The sequence below is a fragment of the Pristis pectinata genome, chromosome 1, assembly GCF_009764475.1.
Source record: "Pristis pectinata isolate sPriPec2 chromosome 1, sPriPec2.1.pri, whole genome shotgun sequence".
In the NCBI taxonomy this organism is placed as follows: Eukaryota; Metazoa; Chordata; class Chondrichthyes; order Rhinopristiformes; family Pristidae; genus Pristis; species Pristis pectinata.
In genome coordinates this window covers 121,882,760-121,895,485 of record NC_067405.1, presented here as the reverse complement: position 1 = coordinate 121,895,485, position 12,726 = coordinate 121,882,760, and the positions used below count along the sequence as shown (strand labels likewise).

At 39.8% G+C, this 12,726-nt stretch overlaps 1 protein-coding gene across 1 annotated transcript in view; it reads right to left on the bottom strand.

The window, feature by feature from the left end:
• The window catches only part of LOC127568054 (ribosome quality control complex subunit NEMF-like), a 73,442-nt gene that overhangs the window by 28,488 nt on the left and 32,228 nt on the right, over positions 1-12,726 (bottom strand). The window contains exons 14-18 of the mRNA XM_052011318.1: positions 9,556-9,738; positions 5,930-5,993; positions 4,650-4,738; positions 1,854-1,957; positions 28-90 (exon numbers count right to left, since the gene is read on the bottom strand). Coding sequence (XP_051867278.1) covers positions 28-90; positions 1,854-1,957; positions 4,650-4,738; positions 5,930-5,993; positions 9,556-9,738 — 503 coding nt within the window. The remainder of the gene's footprint in view (positions 1-27; positions 91-1,853; positions 1,958-4,649; positions 4,739-5,929; positions 5,994-9,555; positions 9,739-12,726) is intronic.

The window sequence follows — 12,726 nt, the reverse complement described above, 5'->3', positions numbered from 1 at the left end:
TGCAATGTTGAAGGTAAATGAATTTACCTTTTTGGTTCTTGATGACACAGCTGGTAGCACCATGGAGGTCAGCATGTACATAAATGTCACCTGGAAAACAAAATTATAACTACAACTGAAATAAAGGTCACCATATGAACAACATTAAGCTGGTGGTGCATCAAGGGGTTTTGGTGCTCCTGGGTTCAAGATGGGTGAAAAGTGTTTGGGATACCTAATAAATAGGTACATGCCAATGGACACAGGATGTGTGGATACACATAATGCTAACATTAGTTGAAGGCCATCTTTTGGTAATATCCATAATTCGTCCCTGAACTGAGTGATCCGCTAGGCCATTTCATATAAAAATTTAGAGCCAATCAGATATAGTCCAGACCAGGTAAGGAGAGTACATTCCAACTTTGATGGATATTAATGAAACAGACAGGTTTTACTGATACTAGAATTTATTCCAGGTTAATTTTCATTATTTGAATTTAAATTCTCCTGCTGCCATAGTGAGATTTAAATTCATGTCCTTGGATTAATAGTCCAGGGCTCTGGATGCTGCTCCAGTAATTTAATCACTGTGCTACCATATTCTCAACCTTACTTTTAATTGCTTGAAGCCACATGTATAATCTCCACTTGTACAGATCTTCAGTTAAAAGAAGTTAATGTATTGAAGGGGTCCTATAGCAGAAAAATGTTCATTTCAAAGGGATTTAAATACCAAAATGTGAATTGCTGCTTTAGTAGATAAATATTCTGGTCAGATTCCCATCTGGAATACAATGTTCAGTTTGGGCACCAAATTTCAAGATCAGTATCCTCCAAGACTCGATGAAACACTTTTAAAAGAAAAAGGGATTCTGTCTGATTATCTAGTGTGGTAATCTAGATCAAGGGAGAATAATTTTAAAACAGAGTTATGTTATTTAAGACTAAAAGCTGGAAATACTCTCTCCAAACATTAGTCTAGAAGAAATCTGGAACTTTCTCCCCTCAAAAAGTCATAGATCTGGTTCAAATGAAATTTTCAAGGCTAAGAACAAAGTAGTTTTGTTATGTGAGGACTTCAGGAATATGAAATTTCATTGGGCAAATGGTAGAGATGGACCATAATCTAACTGGTCAAATGGCTGAATTGGCAACTCCCTGCTCCAACTTCCCGATTTAAAAAAAACATGTAAATTCTACTGGATCTGTCAAACCCATAAGCAAAGTGGTAGCAGTAGGTTCACTTCCAGTAATTTCTGATAACAAAATTGATTCTTATTTGTTAAATAATTATCTTAATAACTAATTGCTATGTGTAAACCTATTATTCAGTGACAGTTTTGCCAATTCAGCCACCGGACTAGTAGAAATAATTTCTCTGAAACCTACCCGAGACCATCTGTCCAACTATCTCCTTAACTCATTCAATGTCAAATTTCTTCTTCCATCTCAAAGCATCTTGGAATGGTTTATAACATAAAAACTGCCAGCTAGGTGTATTTTCCTTTGTTTTTGCCAAACCTGACTGGTGCCTTAATGTAAACTTGGAAAAGTTACTCAAAAAAATTATTGAATTTCTGGTAATCTTCCAAGCTGTGTAACAGCACTAGGACACTAATGGGAGAATATATTTAGCAGGTGAAGTGATCTTTGATGTGCTTAATGGTAATTTTTCACTATGATCTTTTTTTTTCAGGTGCTTAGATAAAGAAATCATCCCAAATGACGTTGTAATAGACATCAAACACTTGAACTGTATTTTAATTTAATAAAAGTAACTTATTATTAATAAAAGATTTTATTAATTAATTTAATAAAAGCAACTATAAACTCAAGAATCGCTTATGGATAAAAAAATAGTTAATACAAACCTGGTTTAAGATAACGTTTGACAATTAACTCATTTTGCTGCTGGTCTCGGCCTGCTATCACCAGATAGTTTTCACTGCTGATAAACCATAAGAATTTCTCAAACCTACAGAAAAAAAATGCAAGTTAGTAATAATGATGAACATTATATTAAAACCATTTACTCTCATTGATGAACTGAAAAGCCAATGTCAAATCTTTTCTTCTTCAGCCGTTTGTCACTTCCACCTGTCATCTCTCAGCTTCTTGCATCATTCCCACTCTCCTCCTTCCCTCACCTGCCTGTCACTCCTTCACCTGGATCCACCTATCACCCACCAGCTGTTGCTCCACCCCTTCCTTCCACCTTTTTATACTGACTATCTCCCCTCTTTCTTTCCAGTTCTGATGAAGGGTCTTGACCCAAAACATCGACTGTTCATTTTCCTCCATAGATACTGCCTGACCCGCTGAGTTCCTCCAGCTCCTTTGTGCATTGTGTCAAATATTTTATACTTCAGAGTTAAAATATTTCATCAAAACTTTATCTTATAGTCTTTGGAGTGTTCTATATCTTCATGAAAACATTGGAATATTTTCAAAAATTGGCAAAGCTTGATTGTTCAAATGCTGCTCTAAATTTAAAAAGGACACAAATTGTAACTGAATTTAAAAAAATGAAAATTTAATGGCTTCAAACAGATGACCTGTGAATGTGTTATTTCAGCCACATTCACTCCAATAACCCATTCTCACCCCTTATGCAAAGGTTTTATCCATTGTTTGATTGACAATGCATAACATTTATAAATGGCATTCTTACATATAATTTCAATCTTATGTTTTGTGCAAAAAACGCTGAAGAAACTGTTGAAGACTATTAAAAAATGTTTACTTACAAAATTGCTAAAGAAATATTCTTCAAGGACATCTTTTGTGCAGATCTGTTAGCAGATCATGTTAACATTTCTCAGATTTACTCCACAACAGAGACCTATGGTCTCTGCTGTCTGTTATCATTTGCAAAATAACTTTGGAAATTTAGATTCAACTCTTAGAGACTGTGAGAACAAAGAACCAAACCGTCTAGAAATTGGTGCAAAATGACATTCCATCAGAGATTAAACATAAATTATTGATTGTCATGGTACTCTATGGCTACTTTTATCCAAGGCAGGACTTGGACCTGAGCTATCCTAAAACATGCTTAGCTACTTCAGACAATTTTGCTTGGCTGTCAATCTAGGGTAGTCAAGGGTTGTGTTAAATGTAAGATGGTTCATTATTTTGTAGAATTCCCATTCACTGGGCCATTTAATAAAGAGGACTGGTCAGACAGGTATCACTCAAGTGGGCTAAATGTACCAAATCATACTTATTACTCTGTACCAGCCAACCAGTGATTCATCTGGTGTTAACTATTTTTCCACCATTACAGAAATTGGCTAAGCCAAAGTGATCCAGTGAAATCAGAACAGATAGTCATTGTTACACTACTGGATCCGGCAACTGCACTAACAGGCTAAGGAGTCAACTTCTTCATAACAGCAGGAAGAAAGAACACTACTGAAATGGAGTTCGTACAAAGAATAAACCAGAAATCTTAACACAGCTCCATGATGATCCAAAAAACAAAAGAAAATTGGAGCAGAAGTAGGCCACTAGGCCCTTCAAGCCTACCCCACTATTCAGTATGACTTTGGCTGATCTATGCTGGTCTCAGCTCCTCTCCTGTGCCATTTTTCCATACCCCTCTATTCCTTAAACTATCAAATTATTTATCCACCTCCACTTTAAATATTTCTAAAGATCCAGCTTCCACCATCCACCGAGGCAGAGAATGCCAGAGGTTCACCACCCTCTGCGAGAAACTTCTACATAGCTCAGTTTTAAATGACCAGCCCCTTATAGTTCTGTCCCCTTGTTCGAGACTTTCCCTATAGTGAAAACATCCCAACATCTAACATGTCGAGCCCCCTTCGGATTTTATGTTTAAATAGGGTCACCCCTCATTCTTCCAAATTCCAATGACTAAGGGCCAAAACTATTTAGTCTCTCTTGGTAGGACAACCCTCTCATCTCAGGAATTAGCTTTTTAAGTCTTCTGCTGCTGGATACTAAAACTTCTCAGTCCTCTGGTCTACCACTAGCCCTTGCCACATGGTATACCCTACTTTTCAATTTAACATTATCTTTTACTTGAGATTGAGATGAGCAAAGTTAATCTAATTCTAAAGATGGCTTTATTCTAGCATTAAACATTGGTACTGAGGTACTGTGAAATAGAAGTCAATTGCAAACATCATCACATTATCCCTCATATTGTACTTTCTGTTGTCTTTTCTATTCTTCCATTTCTGTAATAGGAATGTGAAGGTCAGGTAGTGATTTTATGAGAAAATATAAATGCAAACCCAGAACTTGCTACACTTTGTTTTATGCACTGCATTAATCTTAAAAAAAAATCCATACTGAAACATCCATCCTCATCCGACTCTTTGCTTAATTAATAGTTTTAAATTTGAATGTGCAAGTTAGGTTTCCTGCCTGCTATAACTAAAAAATTATCAGCCTGAGCCAATTGTGTTAGTCAACCTGGTGATATTCCCAGACAGTATAAATCAAAATTACCAATTCTTACTCTAAACCATTTAAAAACTAAATACACAAAATCTGAAAAATTCTTGGCGACAACTTAGTCAAATTCAAAAAGAGTGAGGAAGGTGGACTCACTTAAATGATACTAAAGTTTACATTCCTTTAATTGCATCAGTCTAATTAGCAGGCTCTATATATTCAATACATACCACATAACCTACCAATACACTTTTCTTGCCTTCTGAATTGTAATGACAGTTTGTACTTCTTTTAATGTCTTTTTTGTTTTCTTTTCTGCAGATTTAAATGCCTAAAAAGAAACAAATTTTGAATAAATTTATTACAAATATTAAAATATTGAAGTGAAAACTTCAAACAAAATAACAAACATCAACAATCTAGACATACAAGTCAGTGATATTAAACCTGATTCTGATTTTGAGGCTAATAAGAGAACAACTGAAAATGTAGTAAGCTAGGCAGTCTTTCAAGCCTGCTCAGCTATTCAATAAGATTGTGGCTGATCCTGTGTCAGAAGTCCACTTCCCACCTAATCCCTAAATCCTCCGATTCACTTGGTCTCCAAAAATCAACTGATCTCAGCCTTAAATGTACTCAATGAATGAGCATTTACAGCTCTCTGCAGTAATCTGTAGCACAAATGGCATTTACAAGATAAAAGCAGAAAGTATTGGTAATACTTAGCAGTTCAGGCAGCATGTGTGGATTGAGGAACAAAGTTAACATTTCAGGTCAATGAACAGTTCTGATGAAAGGGTATCTACCAGAAATGTTAACTTTGTTTCTTTCTCCACAAATGCTGGTGAACATGCTGAATTTTTTTTTAGGATTTCCTCTTTAAATTTCAGATTTCTAGCATTCACAGTATTTTGGTTTTATGTCAGTATGTACATGTTATGAGGAAATTCAAAATAATTATATTTCATCAAAGCACCTGGAATGGATAAGATACCTCATAGAATCCTAAAGAAAACTAGAAGATATAGATAAGACTCTAAACTCAATTAACATTGTACCCATTCCTGAGATCAGAGATCAGCCAAATTCTCATCAACATTAGCCAAATATTCAAAATAATGAAATGTTTATGGAGCAAAGGTGGACAGGTCAAAAGGTGAACAAACAATCCTAACTTGAAATGAAAATAATTAATCAGTACCTGAAGTAAAATATCTTTCTACCTCAATTTAATTTTTAATAAAACAGGGGGAAGAAGCCACATGGTCCTGAAATACAGGGAAAAAAAAACAAACTCAAAACTGAAATTATCACCAGACCATTCTCAAGAACCATCTCTTTATGTTTGGTCCAGAGGCATTACAAGCACAGGAATAGATCATTAACCCTTAATGTCAAGTGATTAATGAGCCAATGAAATCCGTAGCAGATAAAGTGCAGTATATATTTCTGCAACCTGTGTCAATTTCAAAATATTAAATGTATAACTTAAATGAAATGTTAATAGATTTGTACTTCCTACCTTTTCTGCAGCTTCAACTGTCTTCTGTTCTTTCTTCGCTGCATGCCTTTTCTGATCATAGTATCTGCATCAAAATATCATTTGAAAAAAAATGAAAAGTAATTCCATGGTCGGGTATGTGCTTAACATGCCCCTCCCAAAAATGGTTAAATTTAAAACCCTACACACATTCTGGCCTATTTTATGTACTAACCACCCATCTGCAATTAAATATAAAACAAAAACAACTTGGTATTGGTTTATTATTGTCACTTGTACCGTGGTACAGTGAAAAACTTGTCTTACAAACCGATCTTACAGGTCAATTCATTACACAGTGCAGTTACATCAAGTTAGTACAGAGTGCATTGATGTAGTACAGGTAAAAAAAACAATAACAGTACAGAGTAAAGTGTCACAGCTACAGAGAAAGTGCAGTGCAATAAGGTGCAAGGTCACAACAAGGTAGATCGTGAGGTCATGAGGTCATAGTCCATCTCACTGTATAAGGGAACTGTTCAATAGTCTTACCACTGTGGGGTAGAAGCTGTCCTTAAGTCTGGTGGTACATGCCCTCAGGCTCATATATCTTCTACCCGATGGACGAGGAGAGAAGGCAGAATGTCCCGGGTGGGTGGGGTCTTTGATTATGCTGGCTGCTACACCAAGACAACAAGAGGTAAAGACAGTCCAAGGAGGGGAGACTGGTGTCCGTAATGCACTGGGCTGTGTCCACAACTCTCTGCAGCTTCTTGCGGTTTTGGGCAGAGCAGTTGCCATACCAAGCCATGATACATCCTGGCAGGATGCTTTCTATGGTGCATCGGTAAAAGTTGCTGAGAGTCAAAGGGGACAAATCAAATTTCTTTAGCCGCCTGAGGAAGTAGAGGCGCTGGTGAACTTTCTTGGCCATGGCATACACGTGGTTTGTCCAGGACAGGTTGTTGGTGATGTTCACTCCCAGGAACTTGAAGCTCTCAACTCTCTCGACCTCAGCACCATTAATGTAGACAGGTGTATGTACACCGCCCCCTTTCCTGAAGTCAATGACCAGCTCTTTAGTTTTGTTGACATTGAGGGAAAGGTTGTTGTCATGACACCATTCCACTAAGCTCTCTATCTCCTTCATATACTCCGATTCATCACTGTTTGAGATACGGCCTACAACGGTGGTAACATCTACAAACTTGTAGATGGAGTTAGAGCAGAATCTGGCCACCCAGTCACGAGTGTATAGGGAGTAGAGGGCTGAGGACGCAGCTCTGAGGTGCACCAGTGTTGAGAATAATCGTGCCAGAGGAATTGCTGCCTATCCTCACTGATTGCGGTCTGTTTGTTAGAAAGTCAAGGATCCAGTTACAGAGGGAGGTGTTGAGTTTGGTGACAAGCTTGCTTGGTATTATTGTATTGAAGGCAGAGCTGTAGTCAATAAACAATAGTCTAACATAAGTGCCTTTACTGTCCAGATGCTCCAGAGCTGAGTGAAGAGCCAGGGAGATGGCATCCGCTGTAGACCTGTTTCGGCAATAGGCAAATTGCAATGGGTCCAGGTTGTCTGGTAGGCTGGAGTTGATGCATGTCATGACCAATCTCTCAAAGCACTTCATGATGATGGATGTCAGAGCCACTGGTCGGTAGTCATTGAGGCATGTTACCTTGCTTTTCTTTGGTACCAGGATGATAGTGGTCTTCTTAAAACAGGAGGGAACCCCATATTGAAGCAGGGAGAGGTTGAATAGGTCTGCAAATACTTCTGCCAGCTGATCAGCACAAGATCTGAGCACGTGGCCCGGGACACCATCTGGGCCAGGTGCTTTCCTCGTGTTCACTCTTCGGAAGACTGATCTTACGTCCTCCACTGTGATCACAGGTTCAGCTGCATTGGTGGCTGTCAGAGTGGATGGTGACAATCCACTTACTTTTTGTTCAAAACGTGCATAGAATGCATTAAGTTCATCAGGAAGGGATGTGCTGTTGTTAGCCATGCAGCCTGACTTCATCTTGTAGCCTGTTATGGCATGTAAGCCCTGCCATAACTGGCGGCTGTTCAGGGACTCTATTTTGAGTTGGTATTGCCTCTTGGCATCCCTTATAGCTTTACGAAGGTCATACCTCACTTTCTTGTACAGATCAGGATTACCAGATTTGTGTGCAGCAGTCCTCTCCTTCAGTAGGGAGTGGATCTCCCAGTTCATCCATGGCTTCCTGTTTGGGAACACCTGTATTTTCCTCTTTGGTACACAGTCCTCCACACACTTGCTGATAAAGTCTGTGATGGTGGTGGCATACTCATCAAGGCTGGCAGCTGAGTCTTTGAACATGGTCCAGTCCACTGTCTCAAAGCAGTCACGTAGAAGCTCATCTGCTTCCTCAGACCAGCACTGCACGACTCTCCGTACCGGATCCTCCTGTTTCAGTTTCTGTTTGTATGCAGGGAGAAGGAGCACAGCCTGGTGGTCTGATTTCCCAAAGTGAGGACGAGGGGTGGCTCGGAAGGCATCTTTGATGGTTGTATAGCAGTGGTCAAGGGTGTTGGCGCCCCTGGTGGAGCAGGAGATGTGCTGATAGTATTTTAGTAACACACTCCTGAGGTTGGCCTGATTGAAGTCCCCCGCAAAGATGAAGAGGGCCTCAGGGTATCCTGTCTCAAGATTGTTGACCACGGAGTATAGCTCATTGAGTGCAGGCTTTATGTCCATCTGTGGTGGGATGTAGACTGCCATCAGGATAGCTGAAGCGAACTCCCTTGGCAGATAGAATGGTCGACACTTCACCGTTAGATATTCCAGGCTGGGTGAGCAGGAGCTTGCCAGGATCGTCACGTCCGAGCACCACAGGTTATTGATTAAGGAGCAGACCCCTCCACCTTTACCTTTGCCTGAGGACTCTGTATGGTCCATTCGATGAATCGAGAAGCTGTCAGTTTTCAGTCTTTACAATTTCCTTTTTATTATTACAAGATCAGATGTTTTTATATCTGTGTCTCACAATTATAATTATATTAATTATCCATACCAATTGTGAAAACTGCTTATTTAACTGCAAGCCAGTAACACTTGACAATTCAATGTATCATTATGCAAAACAGTAAGACACACCCAAGCTAGGATACTCAGAAGGAAGTGAGCAGAGCACTTCCAAGGAATTAATTCTAGCACCGCCAGCAGGGTCGTAACAAATTATTGACTATCTCATGATAAAGTAGATTCCATCATATGAGCACTGATTAAAGAGATTATAAAATGAGGATTCTTAATTGTAAGGGGGAACACATCAGAATGCGTAAAATAAAGCATCAGTAATGCAAAACAAATGAGGAGTAGTACTATTATTCCCTCAAAGACATGATTCAGAGTTTTATCAATTTCTTCATACTGAAAGTATAAAAATTATAGCTCTATGGTTTAGTTATACATATTCTTTCATGTACAGATGTCTTAATGCCGAAATATTCTAAAAAATACAAAAGTAATTGCTAATATATTCAATTAGTCAATTTGGTTCTACAACTACAATTCACAATGGAGGTATTTTAGCTCTGAATACAACACAATCTCAAATTTTAACATTAAGGTTAAAGCATCCAATTTAAGAGAAAATATCATAGTCAATCACGGGTTGTGTAGATTTACGAAATGAGCACCTACTTTTTAGCATTAGCATAAGCAGACAAGCTAAGGTCCACATCTACCAAAATCGGTTTGTTCTTCTGTAAGACTTTTTTCTGTTGCTTATTTTTATTCTTTTTCTTCTTGCTTTTTGTTTGTTCATTTTCAGCATCTTCATTCAGATCAACATCTTGATCTTCGTCATCTGTTACATAAGGATTTCTAAGCAGAGAATAAAATTGTAACATATATTAATAATGATAACACACACAAGCTTTACAGTAATTAACATTTCAGAACATATCACTTTTCTGTCCTTGAAAAACAAAGGGTAGTGAAAAACTGAAACACTAATAAGTTACGAAGAACTGTTCAAGAATCTCTGACATCTCACTTTCTCTTTACTTGAACAAATTTGAAATATTTTATTAATAAGAATGCAAAATCAATTAAGGGTGAGAAAATTAAAGCTCATCGCCATCCTACCATAAAATAACAGGGTAACATAATGACTAGAGCAGACGTGTCATGTTGTTCAGAGCAGACGTGAACACTGCAGCCATTTCTGGTCATTAAGACACAAAAGAGGTATTTGTTTAGCACAGTGAAGACCCATTTGATTAAAGTCAAGAATGAAGTTTGAATTATGAAGAAATAATGAGAAATACAGGCATTTTGGCTAGGAAAGGAAGCAAATTAGAAGTGAACTCATGTTGATATTCAGGACAGGTACAGAAATAGACCAAATAGCCTTTCCTTCCTTGTGCAATCATATGTTTCTACTTATTAAGTATTTTATCTCATAATAGCATAACCCAGAGTGCACAGATTCATTCAGGATGGCAAAGGGGTGCAGCAGCCACTTCATTGTTTCAGTATCCAGGTTTCAAAACTGGCCTCCAGTGCTGTTTGTATGGAGTTTGCATGTTCTCCCCGTTACCAAGTGGGTTTACCCCAGGTGCTCCCGTTTCCTCCCATTGCTGTTTGGCAGGTTAATTGGCTATTGTAAGTTTCTCCTAGTGAAGGTGAGCGCCAGAAGAATCAGTGGGGTAATGATGGGTATTTGAGAGAAAATAGGTTGTAGAGAAATAAGAGAAGTAATACGATTGATGGAATTGCTCTACAAGCCAGCATACACTCATGGGCCACATAGCCTTCTTCTGACATAAGAAATATGAAAAAAAATTAAGAATGAGAATCATCCTTGAGAATTTGAGTAACTAAATTTACATCATGGAGATGCTGGAATCTGGAGCAACATGCAAGATGCTGGAGGAACTCAGTGGGTCAGGCAGCATCTATTGAGAGAAATGCTGGTAACTTTCATTTTACAGGAGCGAGAGCGGGAAGCAGTTTGGAGAGCAAGTCTCATTGCTTGGCTAATTGGGCAGCAGCAGGCAATAAAAAGGTAAATTCAAGTGGAGCGGCCATTGTGTGACTGGCTCAGTTTAAGAGTGGGGCCTTGAAGCTTTGTCTCAAGACCCTTCGACGTGAAAAGGCGGAGTAAGTAAGCAGAGGCTAAGGTGAGGACCAGCTAAGGTCTTTTTTTTTTCCCTTATTGCACAACTTAGACCACTGGGAATGGCAGGCAGGGCAGTAATTTGCTCCTCTTGCAGGATGTTGGAAATCAGGGAGACCTCCAGTGTCCCTGATGACTACACCTGCGAGAAATGTATCCTGCTGCAGTTCCTTACAGATCATGTTAGGGAACTGGAGCTGGATGAACTCTAGATCATTTGGGAAATTGAGGAGATGACAGACGGGAATTATCGGGAGGCAGTCACACCTAGTTTGCAGAATGCAAGTACCTGGGTGACCATCAAGGAACGGAAAGGGAATAGGCAATCAGTGCAGGGTACCTCTGTGGCCGTTCCCCTCATTAACAAGTATATCGTTTTGGATACTCTGGGTGGGGGGGGGGGGGGGGGGGGGGGGTGGGGACCTACCGGGGAAAGCCAGAGCAGCCAGGTCTCTGGCACTGAGTCTGACTCCATGGCACAGAAGTGAAGGGGGGGGGGGGGGAGAAGAGGAGTGCAGTAGTGATAGGGGATTCACTGGTTAGAGGAACAGACAGGAGATTCTATGGATGAGAACAAGACTCCCAAATGGTATGTTGCCTCCCAGGTGCCATGGTCAGAGGCATCTTGGATCAAGTCCACAGTGTTCTTAAGGGGGAGGGAGAGCAGCCAGAAGTCGTGGTACACACTAGTACCAACAATATAGATAGGAAAAGGGATGAGGTCCTAAAGAGGGTATATAGGGAGTTAAGGAAGCTGAAAAGCAGGACCTCAAGGTTTAACTGGGGCAAAGTTTGTTAGGTGCGTCCACAAAGGATTCCTGACAGTATGTGGACAGGCCGAATAGAGGAGAGGCCATACTGGATCTAGTACTAGGCAATGAACCTAGTCGGGTGACAGACCTCTCGGTGGGCGAGCAATTCGGAGATAGTGACCGCAACTCCCTGACCTTTCGCATAGCCATGGACAAGGATAGGAGCAGACGATATGGGAAAGTTTTTAATTGGGGGAGGGCTAATTACAATGGTATTAGGCAGGACCTTGGGAGTGTAAATTGGGAACAGATGTTCTCAGGAAACTGCACAGAAGAAATGCGAAGGCTGTTCAGGCAACACTTGCATAGGGTTCTGAATAGGTCTGTCCTACTGAGACAGGGAAAGGATAGTAGGGTAAAGGAACCATGGTTGACAAGAGAGGTGAAATATTTAGTTAAGAGCAAGGAGGAGGCATACTTAAGGTTTAGGAAGCAAAAATCAGGCAGGGCTCTTGAGAATTATAAAGTAGCCAGGAAGGAGCTTAAGAAGGGACTTAGGAGAGCTAGAAGGGGACATGAGAAGGCCTTGGCAAGTAGAATTAAGGAAAACCCCAAGGTGTTCTACACATACGTGAGGAACAGGAGGATGACTAGAGTGAGGGTAGTACCGCTCAGGGATAAAAAGGGGGAAACATGTGCCTGGAGGAGGTAGGGGAAATCCTTACTGAATACTTTGTTTCAGTGTTCACTAGGGAGAGGGACTTTGACGAATGCAAGGTCAGCGTAGAACAAGCTAATGTGCTGGAGCATGTTGAAGTTAAGAAAGAGGTAGTCTTGGAGCTTCAGAAAAACATTAGGATAGATAAGTCCCTGAGACCGGATGGGTTATACCCCAGGTTACTACAGGAGGTGAGGGAAGAGATTGCTGGGATGTTGACA